Source organism: Mytilinidion resinicola, assembly GCF_010093595.1.
Source record: "Mytilinidion resinicola strain CBS 304.34 unplaced genomic scaffold BDZ99scaffold_1, whole genome shotgun sequence".
NCBI classification, from domain to species: Eukaryota; Fungi; Ascomycota; class Dothideomycetes; order Mytilinidiales; family Mytilinidiaceae; genus Mytilinidion; species Mytilinidion resinicola.
The window spans coordinates 1,954,697-1,970,855 of record NW_022985437.1 but is presented as its reverse complement, the minus strand read 5'-3'; the positions used below and the strand labels follow the sequence as shown (position 1 = coordinate 1,970,855).

General features: G+C 54.4%; 7 protein-coding genes across 7 annotated transcripts; 5 read left to right on the top strand and 2 right to left on the bottom strand.

Annotated features, from left to right (window-relative positions):
• Positions 1-18: 18 nt before the first annotated feature.
• On the top strand, positions 19-2,468 carry BDZ99DRAFT_493281 (voltage-gated potassium channel). The gene is made up of 3 exons (XM_033723223.1): positions 19-203; positions 250-408; positions 472-2,468. Exons 1-3 carry the CDS (start codon positions 85-87, stop codon positions 2,249-2,251), a joined length of 2,058 nt encoding a protein of 685 aa, XP_033584437.1. The 5' UTR covers positions 19-84; the 3' UTR covers positions 2,252-2,468.
• A 451-nt stretch (positions 2,469-2,919) lies between these two features.
• Positions 2,920-4,353, top strand: BDZ99DRAFT_530272 (uncharacterized protein; the record flags this gene model as incomplete). The annotated part of the gene is made up of 1 exon (XM_033726415.1): positions 2,920-4,353. A coding segment is annotated over one exon (1,095 nt), but the record flags the coding sequence as incomplete, so codon positions are not given.
• A 169-nt stretch (positions 4,354-4,522) lies between these two features.
• On the bottom strand, positions 4,523-6,054 carry BDZ99DRAFT_513716 (uncharacterized protein; the record flags this gene model as incomplete). Its single annotated transcript, XM_033724737.1, has 5 exons — positions 4,523-4,666; positions 4,754-5,233; positions 5,346-5,677; positions 5,760-5,920; positions 5,984-6,054. The coding sequence occupies 5 exons, from the start codon at positions 6,052-6,054 to the stop codon at positions 4,523-4,525; spliced, it is 1,188 nt and encodes a 395-aa protein (XP_033584435.1).
• A 3,951-nt stretch (positions 6,055-10,005) lies between these two features.
• Positions 10,006-10,214, top strand: BDZ99DRAFT_457206 (uncharacterized protein). Its single transcript, XM_033718634.1, has one exon. It carries the CDS (start codon positions 10,027-10,029, stop codon positions 10,204-10,206), a length of 180 nt encoding a protein of 59 aa, XP_033584434.1. The 5' UTR covers positions 10,006-10,026; the 3' UTR covers positions 10,207-10,214.
• Positions 10,215-10,385: 171 nt separating this feature from the next.
• BDZ99DRAFT_493278 (uncharacterized protein) lies at positions 10,386-11,488 on the top strand. Its single transcript, XM_033723222.1, has 2 exons — positions 10,386-10,629; positions 10,682-11,488. The coding sequence occupies exons 1-2, from the start codon at positions 10,495-10,497 to the stop codon at positions 11,225-11,227; spliced, it is 681 nt and encodes a 226-aa protein (XP_033584433.1). The 5' UTR covers positions 10,386-10,494; the 3' UTR covers positions 11,228-11,488.
• Positions 11,489-11,636: 148 nt separating this feature from the next.
• On the bottom strand, positions 11,637-12,195 carry BDZ99DRAFT_513714 (uncharacterized protein; the record flags this gene model as incomplete). Its single annotated transcript, XM_033724736.1, has 2 exons — positions 11,637-11,653; positions 11,700-12,195. The coding sequence occupies 2 exons, from the start codon at positions 12,193-12,195 to the stop codon at positions 11,637-11,639; spliced, it is 513 nt and encodes a 170-aa protein (XP_033584432.1).
• A 367-nt stretch (positions 12,196-12,562) lies between these two features.
• On the top strand, positions 12,563-15,323 carry BDZ99DRAFT_405141 (neutral trehalase). The gene is made up of 5 exons (XM_033716418.1): positions 12,563-12,774; positions 12,823-12,877; positions 12,935-13,056; positions 13,107-14,851; positions 14,925-15,323. Exons 1-5 carry the CDS (start codon positions 12,652-12,654, stop codon positions 15,052-15,054), a joined length of 2,175 nt encoding a protein of 724 aa, XP_033584431.1. The 5' UTR covers positions 12,563-12,651; the 3' UTR covers positions 15,055-15,323.
• Positions 15,324-16,159: the final 836 nt, after the last annotated feature.

Here is a 16,159-nt window from a genome sequence, read left to right as displayed (position 1 = left end):
AAACAAGCATAGGTATCCCAGGACGCTCACCATGCTCCTCCATCTTCCTGTACTCATTTTTACTTACAGCACCCAACTTCCACTATGAACGATCCAGGCGTCGACCATGCGCTTCACGAAGCTGCAGCCGACATCGAACGAGACCCCCATGAGGCCGAGGAGAAGGAGGAGGAAGAGGAAGAGGAGAATTTCCTCGATCCCACGTAGGCATACGTCCCGTATTTGGAAGTATTAGCTAACTCAGACAAGTCGTTGGTGGTTTGCTTCTACGGCGTGTCCTTTGATCGCAGGTACTTTTGGGCCTATGGCCAATGCCTTTAGCATTTGCGCACTCGTGCAGAACTGGAGGGTATACATCCCTCCAGGTGTCGATGAAGGACATGGCAAAGATATCAAGGATCCTCAATGGTATGATGCCTGTTTCTACCTCAGATCGCCACATTGTGACTAGTGGGCTGATTTTTTTTCCAGGCTCATCGCAATCAACTCCGTCTCGCTAGTTTTCGCCTTGATTGCGAATATGGCCCTCCTACTCAATATGGCCCGTCGACTATCGTTTGCCATTGCTCAGTCAGTAACTATCGTGGGGTGGTTCATCTCCTCCGTGCTCCTCATCGCCCTTGTCTGCGTCGCCTCATCATCGCTGTTCCGAAACCAGCCAGCCGAAAGCCATGCACTCTCACAAGCCTTCTACTATGCAATCATCGCGGCCGCACTTTATTGTGTGGTCTCGTCTCTGATGATAGTAACGGTGTATGGGGCCTATCGTAACCATTATCCGAGGGAATTTCAACTCACGTCCAGCCAACGGACGCTCATGCTACAAACGATCAGCTTTATGGTCTATCTCCTTCTTGGGGCTTTAGTGTATACAAAAATTGAAGGATGGCGGTTCCTTGACGCAGTGTACTGGGCTAATTTTACATTGCTGACAATTGGTATCGGAGGTGAATATGTTCCGGCGACTCACCTTGGACGATCCTTGCTATTCCCGTTTGCCATTGGAGGTATTCTAATAGTCGGTTTGGTCATTGGTTCGGTTAGATCGTTAGCCCTCGAACGAGGCAAGCACAAGATGGCTGCCCGGTTCATGGAAAAGAAACGACAGAGAGTCCTGGCCTCCGTTGACCCCGATGAGCGTACTATCAAGATTGGGCCATTCAAGAAAATCAACTTTTCCCAGAAAGGACTCAGCGAACTGCAAAGACGAGAGCGAGAATTCAACATAATGCGACACGTCCAAAAGAGTGCTGAGCAGCGTCGACGATGGACCTCCCTGGCTATGTCTACGATGGCCGCTCTCCTCCTCTGGTTTTTAGGTGCGCTCGTATTCACATACTCCGAGAAGCCTCAGGGCTGGAGCTACTTTGTCTCGTTGTATTTTGCATATACTTCGCTGCTCACCATCGGCTACGGAGATTTGACACTTTCGTCCAATGCTTCCAAGCCATTCTTCGTTTTCTGGACTATGCTGGCCGTTCCAACGCTCACCATCTTGATCAGCAACATGGGCGACACTATTATTAAGGCATTCAGTGACTTCACCCTCTGGATCGGCTCCTTGACTGTTCTTCCAGGCGAGAATAGCACCATGGCGAATCTGAAGTCTGCTTCAACGAAGCTGCAGGATCGTCGTTTCCGCAATCAACGCGTCAGGTTTGAGAAGCCGCCAGGTCTTCTGCCTACAGACGAGGATGGCAAAGACAGTAAATTCTCTGATAAAGGACTCGATCGACTAGCAAAGTACATCGAGGACGAGGAGTTGGAGGAGGCCGAGCAGGCAGAAAACGAGGGCGATACCCTTGAACGAGACATTCACTTCTACCACTTCATTCTTGCGAAGGAGCTTCAGCAGGTCATGAAAGACGTCGACGCTTCCCCGCCTCGGCAATACTCTTACCAGGAATGGGCTTACTATCTTCGACTCCTTGGTCAAGATGAGACTGATGCATCACGGCACAGGAGAGCACCTGTCAAAGAGGACAAGTCTCGGGTAAATGGGATAGGGAATGGCAACGACAAGAGGGGCGAGAGGGTGGCTTGGAGCTGGCTTGGTACCCGGAGTCCGCTCATGGGCAACAAGTCTGAAGCGCAGTGGCTTTTGGAGAAGCTATTGGGGACCCTCGAACGGGAGATGAGGAAGATGAGGAACTCTAAATCTCAAGACCATATGGAGCCACCGCCCTTATCAATGGCTGAGTTGAAGAAGAAGCCTACCAGCTCGGGGTCGGAGAAAAATCAGCTGCCATAATCTGGGTATGCTGGCGTCTTGGGGGCAGCATTCACTCTTTTGTTAAGGTGTTCTGTAAAAGGCTTTCTGGACTCATTTGCCAGCATGCATCGGAGTTTATGCTTTCGCCAGATACCTTAGTATTGATTTGGCGGAGAAGCGCCCATTATTCCAAAACTAGTCTCCATATTTCTACTTCTTTGCCAGAATTGCTCTTTATATCAACCCGCATTGCCTGACATGGTGTTATAAAGACATGAGTATCCAATGATGTATACAACGTCTCCTAGCAGCTGATTTCAAACTCCTGTCTTCCATTCCCACGTAACACATGGAAATTATTCTCTGTTCCCCTCTACCTACTGCCCGTCCTACCTACCGATGGAAGTCACCTATGTGTTGTCACACCGCCCTTACGCCTACTGTAAGCGCTGCCAACCTCGCTCATGAAACTACGTGTCCATCTCGCATTTACGTTAAGATTTTACCTCGCAACTGAATGTGGAGTTGCCACAAAACTCCATTACACATTCCAATGTGGAGGTTCCAGGTCTAAAGCAAAGCATACCCAAGTCACACTGTGAAAGAAGTGCCTTCTGACCCTTAAGTCTGCGGCCCGACGCTTACGCTCACAGCAGCATTGACCTTGCCACGTGCCGCATTTTCTAATCCCAACCTTAATCTATGTCGTCAACTCTCTACCCTCTACATACCGCAACACGAAGGTACTCAGTCGGCACTCCGCTTGTGGGGGCCTTTGCGCCCGCTCTCCCATCACTGTGAGGGTTCCTCTGCCATCTCGGACTTCTCCATATACCAATCTCCCACTGAAACAACGCTTTGATACTAACCCCAACCTCCCCAGATCCCTTGCTCCCATGCAATCCTCATCCTGCCCAACCCCACGAAACCTCCTCCAGCTCCCAGAGGACCAAGCAGCCATGCCCACCTCAACAGCCTGGGTAACCGTCTACCTGCCCGCCGCAACCATCACCCTCACTCCCCTGCCCGCCGCCGCCGGGATCCCACCCCACTGGGCCGCCACCCCCGCCTTCCCACCCGGCCTCATCATCTTCGCCCTCTTCTTCCTCGCCCTGCTCGGCATCACAATCATCGGCTACACCCTCCAGAACCGCCCCACGCAACCCTCCCCACCACCCGCCTACCCGCTCTCCCCCCCTCAAACCCGACCCCCAGCAGCAGCAGCAGCCGACCCACGCTCCTCCATCCCCCTCTCACCCTGGCACCAGCCCCCCTCTCGCCAGCCCAGCGAACGCGTGCGCATGCGGCTGGCGCGCGAGCCGCAGTCCGTCCTCATCTCGCTGCCGGGGGCCCGGGGGCTGGACTACCGCCGCCGCAGCGAGTGGGGCAGCATCCACGACCACGGCGACGGGTACCGAGATCGCCTGGACGACAGCGACGACGTCCCTGGGCGGCCGTCAGGCCCCACAGCGCAGCATGCGCCGGGGAGCTCGGTGTACACGGACTACGACCGCTCGCGGCGGCCGTCGAGCGCGCCGAGCATGCCGTCGCCCGTGCGGGGCGATTTTCCCCACGTTGGGGAGGCCGCGAGGCCGGCGACCGAAGCGCGGCGCGCGGCGGCGGCGGGAGGAGGTGGTGAGCCGCGTGCGTATAGGGGGTCTGTGGCGCCGACGTCGACGGTGCTGAGTACGCATAATCTGGGGTTTGGGAGTATGCCGCGGGATCGGTCGAGTCGGATTAGCATGCCGAGTGCGCCGGCGGAGAGCGAGTTTGATACTGTGTTTACGGGGGATCCGTATTGAGGGGGTGGGTGGTGGTTGGGAGACATTTGGAATCTAGTTTATTTTTGGTTCATCTCTTTTTATATTTTCTCTCGTTCTCGGTGGAGCTTTTGAGGTAGAGGATTGCTGGGGGAGTATATGACGGCTGGCGATGAGCATGATACCCAATTTCTGCTTTCTGGCGTTTGGAGACTCGGATTGGCGCATAGTTGGGAGAGAGCCGCTTGGGAAGCGTCAGATATTCGACACCACAAATCCTGATCTCATCATCACCCATCTCACGTCACCACGAACAAACGAAATATACTCCAAGACCAATTTAGATTACCATCAGAAATTAACAAAGCCGGTGAAATGGGTATCCAAAACAAATGAATGCTAGCAGCGACTTGGCGAAAAATTGCGTAGCTTCTGGCCCATGCTAAAATCGCGAATCAAGTGTTATGTAAATGTCAGAAAATTACCCAAAAGCCGGCCGTTTTGAGATGCAAAAGCCAAAAAGAAAAAGGAAAACAAAAGAGGGTCGTATCTACATCACCACGCAGGTCTGGCTCCCGACATTCACAGCGCTCTTGCTGCTGCTCAAGGATATCGATGCTCGTTTGAACCCTAGGGATGAGCTGATGGACGAGCGGCCGCTTCGTCCACTTCTGATGCTCATGGTGTCCTTAGTCTAGATTTAAAATGTTAGCGTGAGTCTATAATTGCATAGTGAAGGGAAGGAAGGTCGAAATGCGGGGATTCCATATGATAGACTTACGTCACGTGATGTCTGGGGTGCCAACCCCGGTTGAGGTGCGACCATCTGCCCGTTCATCATCTGGGTGGACTGCTGATAAGGAGTGGCATATGGCGTCTGCGGCGTCTGCGGGCCATAAGGATACTGGTATGGCGACGCTGGTGACTGCGGTGTAGCTGGGTAGTATCCCGGTGACTGCTGGGGTGTAGGCGGGTACCCCTGACGTGGCAGGCCTGGTGGAGCTTCGTAGATGGTCTGTGTGTGGGCCATTTGAGGCGTATGGTGCGGTGGGTATTGGCCTGGTGGGTATTGACCAGGCGGGTAGTTTTGCGGTTGTTGCTGGTACGGGGTCATGCCAGAAGCGCGCATGATTTCGGTTTGCCATTCCAGAAACACTTCTTGCATTTGCGGCATCCATTCTGGGGAGAGGGAGTACTTGACAGTACGGTCTTTGAAGGCGACAAAGTATTGGTCTTTGGAGTAGGGAGAGAGGGCGAGGTACTGAGGTCTGAGATTAGTAATTGCTTCATACTTGATATTGCTGGTACAAGGAGATCCGAAGGATGTTTCAATCATTCTCCATTGAAACGTGTTGAGGAATAACACAACTTACAGCAACAGTTCGCGGCTCCGCAGCATCAAGGATCTTGTCCAAATTGCCATAGCCGCCATAAAACTTCCACGCAAAGTAGCCGTCCGGCCACATGACGAACCAGGCGTCCTTCACCCCTAGCGCAACCTGACACGGCGTGTCAAACGCTTTATGCACCTTGTCCCTCAGATCGGTCGCAATGCCACTCCATATCGACCCAAGCCCTGGGGCACAGGCGAAGTAGCTCGTCTTGGGCCCGAAGGTGATGTACACAGCCGCGGGGGCGTTCGGAATCGTCCTGACCCACCGCGCGAGGTCTGGGTAGGTGTAGTCGAAGTGGTTCTGGGTGTAGACTAGTCCCAAGAATGGGTTATCAGCATTTGTACTTTGAGGCAGTGGTGCGACATGCAGCTCGCAGAGGCTGAGATCACATACACAGCTTGTCAGTCCCATCGCACACCCGGCACCCGATGTACCAGATAGACTCATGGTTTCCGCTCTGCGGGGCGAGCGCAACGCAATATGGCTGCTGCACCCGCCATCCCGGATTCATTGACGCATTAAAAAGCTGACGGAGGGTGGGTGGAATGTTGTGACTAGGCGCCCATCGTCAGCCGATGCGGTCTGCTTTTGCTAGATGCACACATCACGGCACTCACAACTTCCATGATTTGGGGGAGTCGAAGAAGAAGGTATTGTTAGGACCGAATATAAATGTTAATTCTGGCATCGCATCTTTGGGAGGACTGGAGCAGCAGGCGGTTGCAGTCCGCTCAGGCAGATCTTCCCAGGCGGGTGGGAGGAATCAGCTTGGGGCGCCAGGTGGGCGGCGCTCTGCTCACGAGTCACGACGGCTGGCCAGCGGATACGGGACGCTTAGCCGCCGGGCGCAGGACTGATGCCCAATAGCTGCGCCTTTGCCAGCCGAAACCATCGCTGTTCGCTGCGGAAAAGCTGGGCGAAGGTGGAGGTGGAGGTAGTCGTGGGTTTTGATACCAAGAACTAAGAATCCCAGTAAATGCAGTCTTTGTTTCATTGATGTCACTAAACTATCTCGTATATCTCTACCGCGACCAATCACTGCTCAATATATTTATGAAGTGCTCAAACCGTCACATGACCTGAGCGAACAGCACGTGACGGCACTTGTGTTTAATGGGACAAGGACCATCACAAGCGTTTGGACTGTTATTGCGTAAAGGTGTGTACTGGGTGCTTATACTCTGTGCTTGAGTCAATCTTCTACTCGCCCAATTCACAGTCCCCCTACCATCTCCAATAAACTGAGGTATGAATTGAACGAAGCTCGAAGAAGAACCGGGATACCACATTGCGGCTCCGGAGCCGTGGTTTGTGCATACAGATCATCACTAATGATCAACCGAGTCGCATACGAAGAGTTCTGTCGTATGTCAACTGGCTTGTATCGGCAGGAGTATGACTAACAAGCCATCCTCCCACTCATATGATCACCACATTATTTCGTTTTAGGTAAGAGTCGGAGCAACGTTTGGTCAAGAAAGCTGATGGAGAGTGTAGCAAGGTAGAGGCGGATTGGGCCAGAATTGCTGACTCTGACACCTAAAATAATGGGGACGGTAAGGTAAAAAAAAAAGGAGTAAACAATGGAAGAAGACTGGAGGCGTGATGTTAACAGTATCAGTAATGGTAAGCAGCGTTTAGAAGATCAAATTCTCAACCTTCTTTTACGGAATGGGCAGCTACGTTCGATACGAAAGACTAGTCGAAAGCTCCATGTTCAGTGACCTGGGTTTAACCGAATGACGGATCCCGAGAGGCATGCGATGCGTGATGCACTACAAAACCAAAGGGTGGAGGCGCTCATGACAACGCATGGAAAGGGTATAAGGCAACCATTACTTGAATCAGAGTATAAGGCGGAGAAGAGCTGTTCTAGCTCCGTAAACTCGGCACCAGGGTTCCTCTTGCAAAAAGTAACACGTTCCTGACGCATTCTGCAGCTTCGAATATTGCGTTTGTGAACCGTTGTTTTGTCACACCGTGACAGGTGAGTAGGTCGAACGCAGAGAGTGATAATGTCCAGCCGAGCGCTCACGATGCACAAGCAACGCAGCAGGATGGAACTAATGCCTCGGGGGTGCTTCCGATGCAACGCTGCATAACGGAACTCCCAAATTGCATCCACAGACGGCAAGCAGCCCTCGACTCATCGAACGGGGCGGCTCGTAGAGCATCCGAGCCACCGGGTTGCCCGACGGAGTGGTCGCTGGGTCGGGGGGACGCCATCGTGCTCTCGGAGTGGGACGAAATGATTGGACCTTCTGTGTGCAAGATAACAGTGCATGGCCGGAGAGCGGCATCTCTGGAACCGAGCCCGAGCGAGTGGTGCCTTGCGTGCTCGTTGCAAGAGAGAAACCGCAAGCTAGGCGCAGGGCTCTGCAGCCGGGGATGTGTCGTACCGTCCCGATATCACACCGCAGCAGTAGAGGTTGTGCGACATGATGATTGCATGACAGGTGTGACAGAGCGGCCTTGGGTGGGCGCGCAAATGTTCCATTGCAGAAATACAATGGCCCAGTTCTGAGTACGAAGCATACTTGACGGTGGTAAAAGGCCGGGACTTACACAAGAAATGGATGTGACTGCGAAGACGACGTGCAGGAATGCCAGGCATGATAGGGGAGACGGCCAGAATTGGGGAAATCTGAAGGACTGACCTGCAGGTGAGACAGTTTTGATGGCGCGCGAGCCGCTGCACACGCAATCAGTAAATGGCGTAACGGGGAGCAGGGCAAAATGCAAGAAGCACGGTCGCAGGTGTGGCATCGATGATGTGGAAATGAGGCATTTAGGCGTGGATCGGCGGAGGGGAGAGGCCGGTGAGAGGACTGGTGGTGCGATGTGCAGAAAAGATCTGCCTGGATCAGTTTCCTCGCGAAAGGTGGCAGCGGATGTAGTAGAAGGGCCGGATGGCAGGCTCTGGCTGGGTGGGGATCGCGGGTTCCAATCCGTCAAGAGCCCGGCTGGCTGGAAGCGAAATTTAGAGGAACCCAAGAGCCGTTGCACCGGGCTGGCTATTAGTCGGACTGGAGTTGGACTCGCTGAAGACACGGCCCGTAATTTTGCATCCAGACGGAGTCAGCGGCCGGAAGTTGAGACGAGCGCTTCAGCCTTGCAGGTGCTAGCGATGCGAGGTGTCGGTGCGCCGAGCGATGGGCTCCTGACTCCCGCATGGTGCCCGCACGAAAATCTGGGGGCCCGAAAGAAAGAATTATCAGGTTGCCGCCGCATCCACCAGCACTACCGGGGAATCGCTTGATCTGTGCCCCGCAGCCTGTGTGTCTCTGGGACTCAGCCTCCGCGTCGCACGTCTTCAGCCGTTTGAACTGCCGGCATACTGCACGAAAGAGGCAGGAGCGTGCAAGGCTGAGGACGTGCTGGGAGAAAAGAGTTGGAAGTTCCCTTCAGCCTGGCGAGCCTGACGTGCCTGACAAAGCTGCTGCTTCTTCATGCACACAACTTTGCTGTGGGCCCAGACCCGAGACCCGACTGCCCCACGCATCGTGTGGCCTCGGCTGCTGAAGACGCTGCGGTGGAGACAGTGCATCGGAGCGCTAGACACACTCGTTTTCCATCTGGTTTCTCATTGGACAACTCGCGGTTGGATGCCCGTGGTCGCAGCCTGCGTAACAGAGTTTACCAGGCGTTCCTGGAAACCGACGTCTCCGAACGGCTAGGCATCTTCCGCCGGCGACGTTGCGAGGCCCTGGGGCGGGGGCCCCCTTTTCTCTGCAGCGTGAGGGGAGGAGATGGAAGGTGGTGAGGTAAGCGCCGCTGCCAGGTTCAGGAAACAAACGTAGTAGCATTCGTGAGACGATTGATCGGTGAGTGCCATGATTCATGCCTCTGGGGAAGTGGAACCGGAGCAGATGATCATATGGTGAATGTTGTGCCATGCAGTTTCTACCTGCGGCGCTGGGCTGCAGTCGACACGCGTGCTGCCCGGTTCGTTGAGACGAGAAGAGTCGGATCCTGGCTCTGGGCTCCCAACAATGGCGTCGGCGGGCGTCTCTCGGTATGCAGTGAAGCCGTGATGATTGGTGAGGGCGCTGAGGAGGTGAGGGCCGTGCGGGGACAGCATCTGCATCTCGTCTCTACCCCTCGCTCCCGGCGACTCTAATTTCCCACGTGGCATCGAGGGTGGCACTGGCCAGATGGCGCAGAGCGGCGGGCTTGTGATAGGTGAGCGGCACGATCGACAAGCGCCCCGACGGCATCCTTGCAGCCTTAGTCGTGGCCGTGGGGGTGTTCCGCGCCCCGTTCAGGGTCAGCCGTGGTGGAGAGGCTCGCCGAGCCGTGGCATGAGAGAGCTGATCCGCAACGTGAGACGGCTGGCTGAGTTACTGTCGTACAGGCAGGGTAGGCCGTGCCTCGATTTTGAGGTGGATGGCATCCGTGCGATCCCTTTAGAGGAGGCAGAAAGCGAGCAAAGCATTGATGCTTTTAAGGAGCCTGCCCCGAATCGTTCTCTTTCGAGCGAGATGCAAATCATCGGAGTCCACACCGTCTTTTTTGCCCTTTCGTAGCCCTCGTTCCCTCCCTGCAACTCGTATCAACGCTTACCTAGTTTAATTGGCGCCTTCAATATCTGCTTGTCGCCCTTTTCTACGTGGCCGGGCAACTTCGCCCTCTTTGCCCGTAAGTTCTTGGGGAACTAACCATGATTCCTAGCAACCTGCTACATGTGCAAGCTAAGGACCCATGTCGCCCTAGATATCTGTCTGGTACTCGTAGCAGCAGCACCTCTAAGAGGCCACGCGAGACTGCTTATAACCACGCTACTCCCACTTGCGAGGCCCACACCTCCCTCATACCTTCCACCAGACCGGAGAGTCGATAGAACCGTTGTAACCGCACCGCCCTTCCAAAAACAGCGTCCAAGTCAATGAACTTAATCCTACTCGACGTGACATCGTACCTGTCGTTCAACACAAGGAGCTTCGATCAATCGTGAGTGCATCGATGAAGGATGACTTGTCCATCCCAAACGTTACTGATTGAATTGGTAGACTCTATCTGCGCGTTAGTCTGTCCACGTCGTCACTCGAAATCTCTTGCTAGGCTTGCTTGTTCGCACACTTAAGCTGCTCCTCTTCAGCGCTCTCGCAGCACCCCGAAACGCGTCAAGATGCAGCCCCTGGAACGAAGTGACATAGACCCGCATGCCGAAAGGACGCTTCATGCTCAGGGTAGAGGAGAGAAAAGAAAGCTTCTAGTGCTATCCGAAGACACCCTTGAAAGACATAACAAGTGCTATCGAAAGGTAAGAGCCCTAATGGAAACTTGACGATATACAGACACTGAGCAAGTCGTAGACGAATGAAGCCTTCGGAAAGTCCGCCATTCGCCAGGAGGGGGCGCTGGCTTACGAAGAGGAAATGTATCATCTGCACTACGGCAAAAAAGTCGTAGCATTGCACGACGGATTCGTGCCTGGGCCCGACAAGAGAAGCATGCCGCCGCCGTCGCCGCCATCCGCCAATAACATGAACATATACAGCGCAACGCCCTCGTCCGAGACTCCGATGCGTCGCTTCATGTTTCCAAGCACGGCTCATGACGCCCAGCCATGGCTGGCACGAGGGATGCTTGAAGACAGCGGAATAGGCTGCGGCGACCTAGACAGCCTCGAGTTGAGAAGGCTGGCAGGGCAGGTCATAGTTCCTGACGAGAATGGAGATGAGACAGAGGGCAGCCTGTGTCCTTCATCGCCCACTCTGTCGAATGCGCAAGCGATGCGGGTGGTGAAAGAGAAGCAGGAAAGGGGATCTAAAGAGAACCCGCGAGTCCGAAAATTGATAAAGAGACATCGGGCGCATACTTCTAGAGATGCGCAGGATTCAGGGAATACCCCCGAGTAGAACAGGCTAGAGGCGGTACACCACACCACCTGCAGGCGGCTCTATGGGCTCAAGCTGCCGGCAAATGGTGTCGAGACGAGGAAAGATGTATGTACCTACAGATGCGGTGGATATCAGAAGTTTCGGGTTTTCTAGTTCGTCTTGCTAGTATGGATAGGCAGCACAGGCAGTCAGGCATGGTATACGATTAAATGAGAGACTCCAAAACTGGTGGGAGCACGACGCTTTTGAAGACTTCTAAAGCCACAACAAAGACTGCACGACTTCAAAAATTTAGTATGTACTCGTGGAATACACTTCTATAGCTCTAACCATTTTCAAAAAATTTGAGTAATGTTGTGGCGTGGGAAAATTCTTGTTGTGAAGGCTCGGTTAGGTAAGCAGGTGTCTCATTTAACTAGTTAATTAGTTAATCGTACACCATGCCTGCAGTGCAGCCAGCGGCAGCAGATTTGCAGTCGCATTAACTCACTGGCAGTCGCCACGGTGTCCAAAGTGTGCGGTGCAAAGGACGTTTGCCCTCTCATCTTCGCGTCATTCACTGCCTGGACGACGGGGCCCAGAAGCCCGAGACCGGTCTGCGAGGGATGGATGCAGGCGAGAGGATTGGGAGGCTGCTGCCGGTTGACGCAACACGACCAAGCGGGCGAACCGGCCAAGGGCGATTTTTCAGGGCCCACGCCAACCCGGCAGCCAGGGACCAAGGACCACAAGCGGCGAAGGAGCGGCGAAGGAGCGGCGAAGGAGCGGCGAAGGAGCGGCGAAGGAGCGGACGGAGCTGCGAAAGCTGCATCGTGGGCACCCACGGCCTGTTCGCGTGCGCGGCGTGCTGGCCATTGTCGCTGCGTGGGCAATTGGCCGCACTGCCGCTGTCTTTGTCGTTGCTTTGTGCCCAGCCGTCGGGGAGCGGGCAGCACAGAGGGTGTCGCAGCAGACAAAGAGGCCCCCTGGCCCGCGGCGACGGCCATCGTGAATCCAACCACGGCTCTTATCGTGCCTTCCACGGCTCCCCGGGTTCCAGAAGACGGTGCCGTGCGCCATCTGGCGATCCACCACACAGCCCAGCCGCTCTTTCATTGCTGGCAGCGCGCCGCTCTTTCACTGCTGGCCAGCGCGCCGCAGTGCCAGATGCCTCTTGCTTCGTCCACTTGCCACACTGTCGCCTGCCATCGTGACCCCGTTGAAGGCTGTTTTCACTTGCCGCTGCCTCTCCTACCCAATAATCCCGACTGGCCGCCGTCGTGTGACCCCTTGGTCTTTCGCGCTGGGCGCCCTCACCGTTCCGCTGTTCGTCCCCCACTCAACTCCGAAACTCCCTACACCGCCAGCATAAAACTCGGCTCAATCCCTCCACGAACTCCTCACAACCTGCTCTCAACCGCTGTCCGACCTGAAACCACCCTACAGTATCCAGCAGACATAGCATGAGCTCGCAATCCTCCAACCTCCGCCGCACCTCGTCTATCGGACCCGATCCGCTCTCCGCCCCCCATATCTACTATGGCCAGTCCCACAAGCGGGGCGACAGGACCCGCACCTATTCTGCCGTAAGCCAGCTCGAACACAGCTACAGATACTCGCTGAAGCCCTCTTAGATCCTAGACAAGCAGAGCCGCAGCCAGCAGCTTCCCTCACGGAGAATCAGCCACGGTCAGCGCCACACTACATCCTACCATTGACTGCGAACTGACATTTGGTGTGCCACAGATGAGGTCTCCATCCAGCCCCGAAAGTTTGTCGTCGACGTAGCAGCAACCCTCGCCTTGCTGTTAGCACAGGAGGACACCGACGGCAATATGCAGATTACAATTGACGACCAAGGGCCAAAGGCATGTTGTATCGCACCCGTGGATCGCAGTCCGGAGCTAACTTCGGGCAGGTGTTCTCGGTTGGGTCGTCCAGGTCCAACGGCTTCAACAAATTCGACATCCGTGGTGCCTACATGCTCGCCAATCTCCTCCAGGAGCTTACCTTGGCGCAAGACTATGGCCGAAAGACCATCGTTTTGGACGAGGCGCGTCTGAACGAGAATCCAGTCAACCGCCTGTCCCGCCTGATATCCACCGTTTTCTGGGACGGTTTGACACGTCGAATTGACGGCTCAAACATCGCCAAAGTAGGCCAGGACCCAAAGGACTGGACACCCGACCCCCGCCCCAGAGTCTATGTCCCGAGAGGCGCCCCTGAGCAATACGAATACTATACTAGGGTTGCCGAGGAGCATCCTGACATGCGGCTTGATGTGCAATGGCTTGCAGAGGACTGCGATGCTGATGATTACGTCAGGGATCTGAATGATGCACCCGGATTACTCGCTATTGCCATGGAGGAATATGAAGACCCAAAGACGGGAAAAACTGACCTTCGCGGTCTCCCTTTCGTCGTCCCTGGTGGACGATTCAACGAGTTGTACGGCTGGGATAGTTATATGGAATCTCTGGGCTTATTGATTAACGACAAAGTGCATCTCGTCAAGTCTATGGTCACTCATTTCTGTTTCTGCATCAAACATTACGGAAAAATCCTCAATGCCAATCGGACATACTATCTATGCCGCTCCCAGCCGCCTTTCCTTACCGACATGGCCCTCCGTGTGTTTGAGCGAATCAAGCACGAGCCTGGCTCACTGGATTTCCTTCGAGAAGCTGTGCTTGCCGCCATCAAAGAGTATCACAGCGTCTGGATGGCCCATCCGCGACTTGACCCGGCTACAGGCCTGTCGAAGTACTGTGCTGGTGGTATTGGCGTGCCGCCAGAGACAGAAGCTTCTCATTTCGAGCATCTCCTAGAGCCATATGCAAAGAAACATGGCATGACGTTCACCGAGTTCGTCAACGCGTACAATCATCGAACTGTGCTCGAGCCGGCGCTCGATGAGTACTTTTTGCATGACCGCGCTGTGAGAGAATCCGGACATGACACATCCTACCGTCTGGAGAAAGTGGCGGCTCATCTTGCGACTGTGGATCTGAATGCACTTCTCTATAAGTATGAAACCGATATCTCTCGAATTCTCCGCGCCCATTTCGACGACAAGATGGTCATGCCTGCTGAGTTCTGTGCCAAAGGCATGGCTGCGAATTACGTCGAGACTTCTGCAGCTTGGGACCGCCGCGCGAGGAAGCGACGTCTAGCTGTCGATAAGTATCTATGGAACGAGGAGAAAGGAATGTACTTCGACTATAACACGGTCAAGAAAGAGCAAACAGGGTATGAGAGTGCCACAACTTTCTGGCCGATGTGGTCCGGTCTCGCCACGCCCCGACAAGCAGCAGTGCTCGTCGATCAAGCGCTGCCGAAATTTGAAGTCTTTGGAGGACTTGTTTCCGGTACAGAGGAATCCCGTGGTCGCGTAGGGCTTGACCGTCCTAACCGACAATGGGACTACCCATTTGGGTGGGCTCCTCAGCAGCTGCTTGCTTGGGTCGGACTCCAGCGCTACGGATATGAGGTTGAAGCTCAGCGCTTGGCCTACCGATGGCTTTACATGGTCACAAAAGCTTTCGTCGACTTCAACGGCGTTGTGGTTGAGAAGTATGATGTCACCCGCCAAATCGATCCTCACAAAGTCGAGGCAGAATACGGGAACCAGGGTAGTGATTTCAAAGGGGTTCCCCGTGAAGGGTATGTTTCTCGCTTCCGCAGATCATCTACATATATCTATATCCTTGGAGCAGTAGCTAATTTAAATCACCAGGTTCGGCTGGGTCAACGCCAGCTACATCTACGGACTGTCCCTCATGAACAACCACATGAAGCGTGCGCTGGGCGCCATGACTACTTACGACACATTTGTCAGGGCCACCGAGGCTTTGGGCCTCGACTAGAAAAGAGCTCTCATCTTAGAAGGCTCATTGCCTATTGATACCCCGGCATCGAGCAATCTCGCAGGTAATGAACCTACTGCCAGATTGCTCATAGAATTGCGTGTGCTTTTTCCTCATTCTTCTTGTCACCCTCCTTTCGGCTTGATCTCAATGATCCTAATGACTGTTCTGTTGCGACTTTGTGGTAATGGCTCTCGGGCGGATGACTTTTGGCATCCTCTGGCGAATCGGGTTATTGTGATGCTTCACTTCCTCGAAAAAGGCCTGAGAACTTTGTTAGAAAGGCTACCTATGCCCTATGATTAAAATCGATACACTCACTTGATATTTATGATTTTTGGCCTAATACGTGCTGATATACACCCTTGAGCTTCTTACATCGCACCCAGATCCGTATGGGCATGTTAGGTGACTTCAAGCAGTGGTGGACAAGTGCACGCTACGTTTGTTTTAGGTTTGATATACGATGCAAGGCAAAAGGATGCCTAGACCCATCCCGAATTCATCGAGAGGTATGAAGCACATCGCAAATCAGGCTTTGCTCTGGCAAGGTTTTGCAAATCCTCACAACGAATCGAGGTAACTTATCTCAGTCCTTCCTAGAACCACGCAACTGCCTAGCTTTTCATGTTCCCAATTTGGAGTCCCTGGCCCAAAAAACACAACAAAAGTTGACTTCAAATCAGACATAAAACTCCATCCCCTTTGGCCCCCCACCACTCCTCCTCCAACACACACACACGTTCACCCCGCGCCCCTCAATTTCCACACCAGAAAAACTCACCCCTCTTGGACCCCCCCAACCTCCCTAACCTCGCGCCTCCCCCGCAAGCACGCCAACCCGCACCGCAAAACCCCCTCAAACTCAAACCGAACCCCGATCCGCACCAGCCTCCCCCCTCCCGCCGTTTTGCCCACACGAAGCTAAGCCGCGATAGTCCCACGTCACCGCCCAACCTCCCAACATCCCATCCCCCCCAATATCCTCTCATCGCAAGCCCTCGAACCACCAGTAGCCTCCACACGCTCGTCTTTCTGCTCGCTCCGGCTCCGCGCGCACAGGGCAGGCAGGGGTGTTGAAGCAACCTCTACGGCTATCGAAATG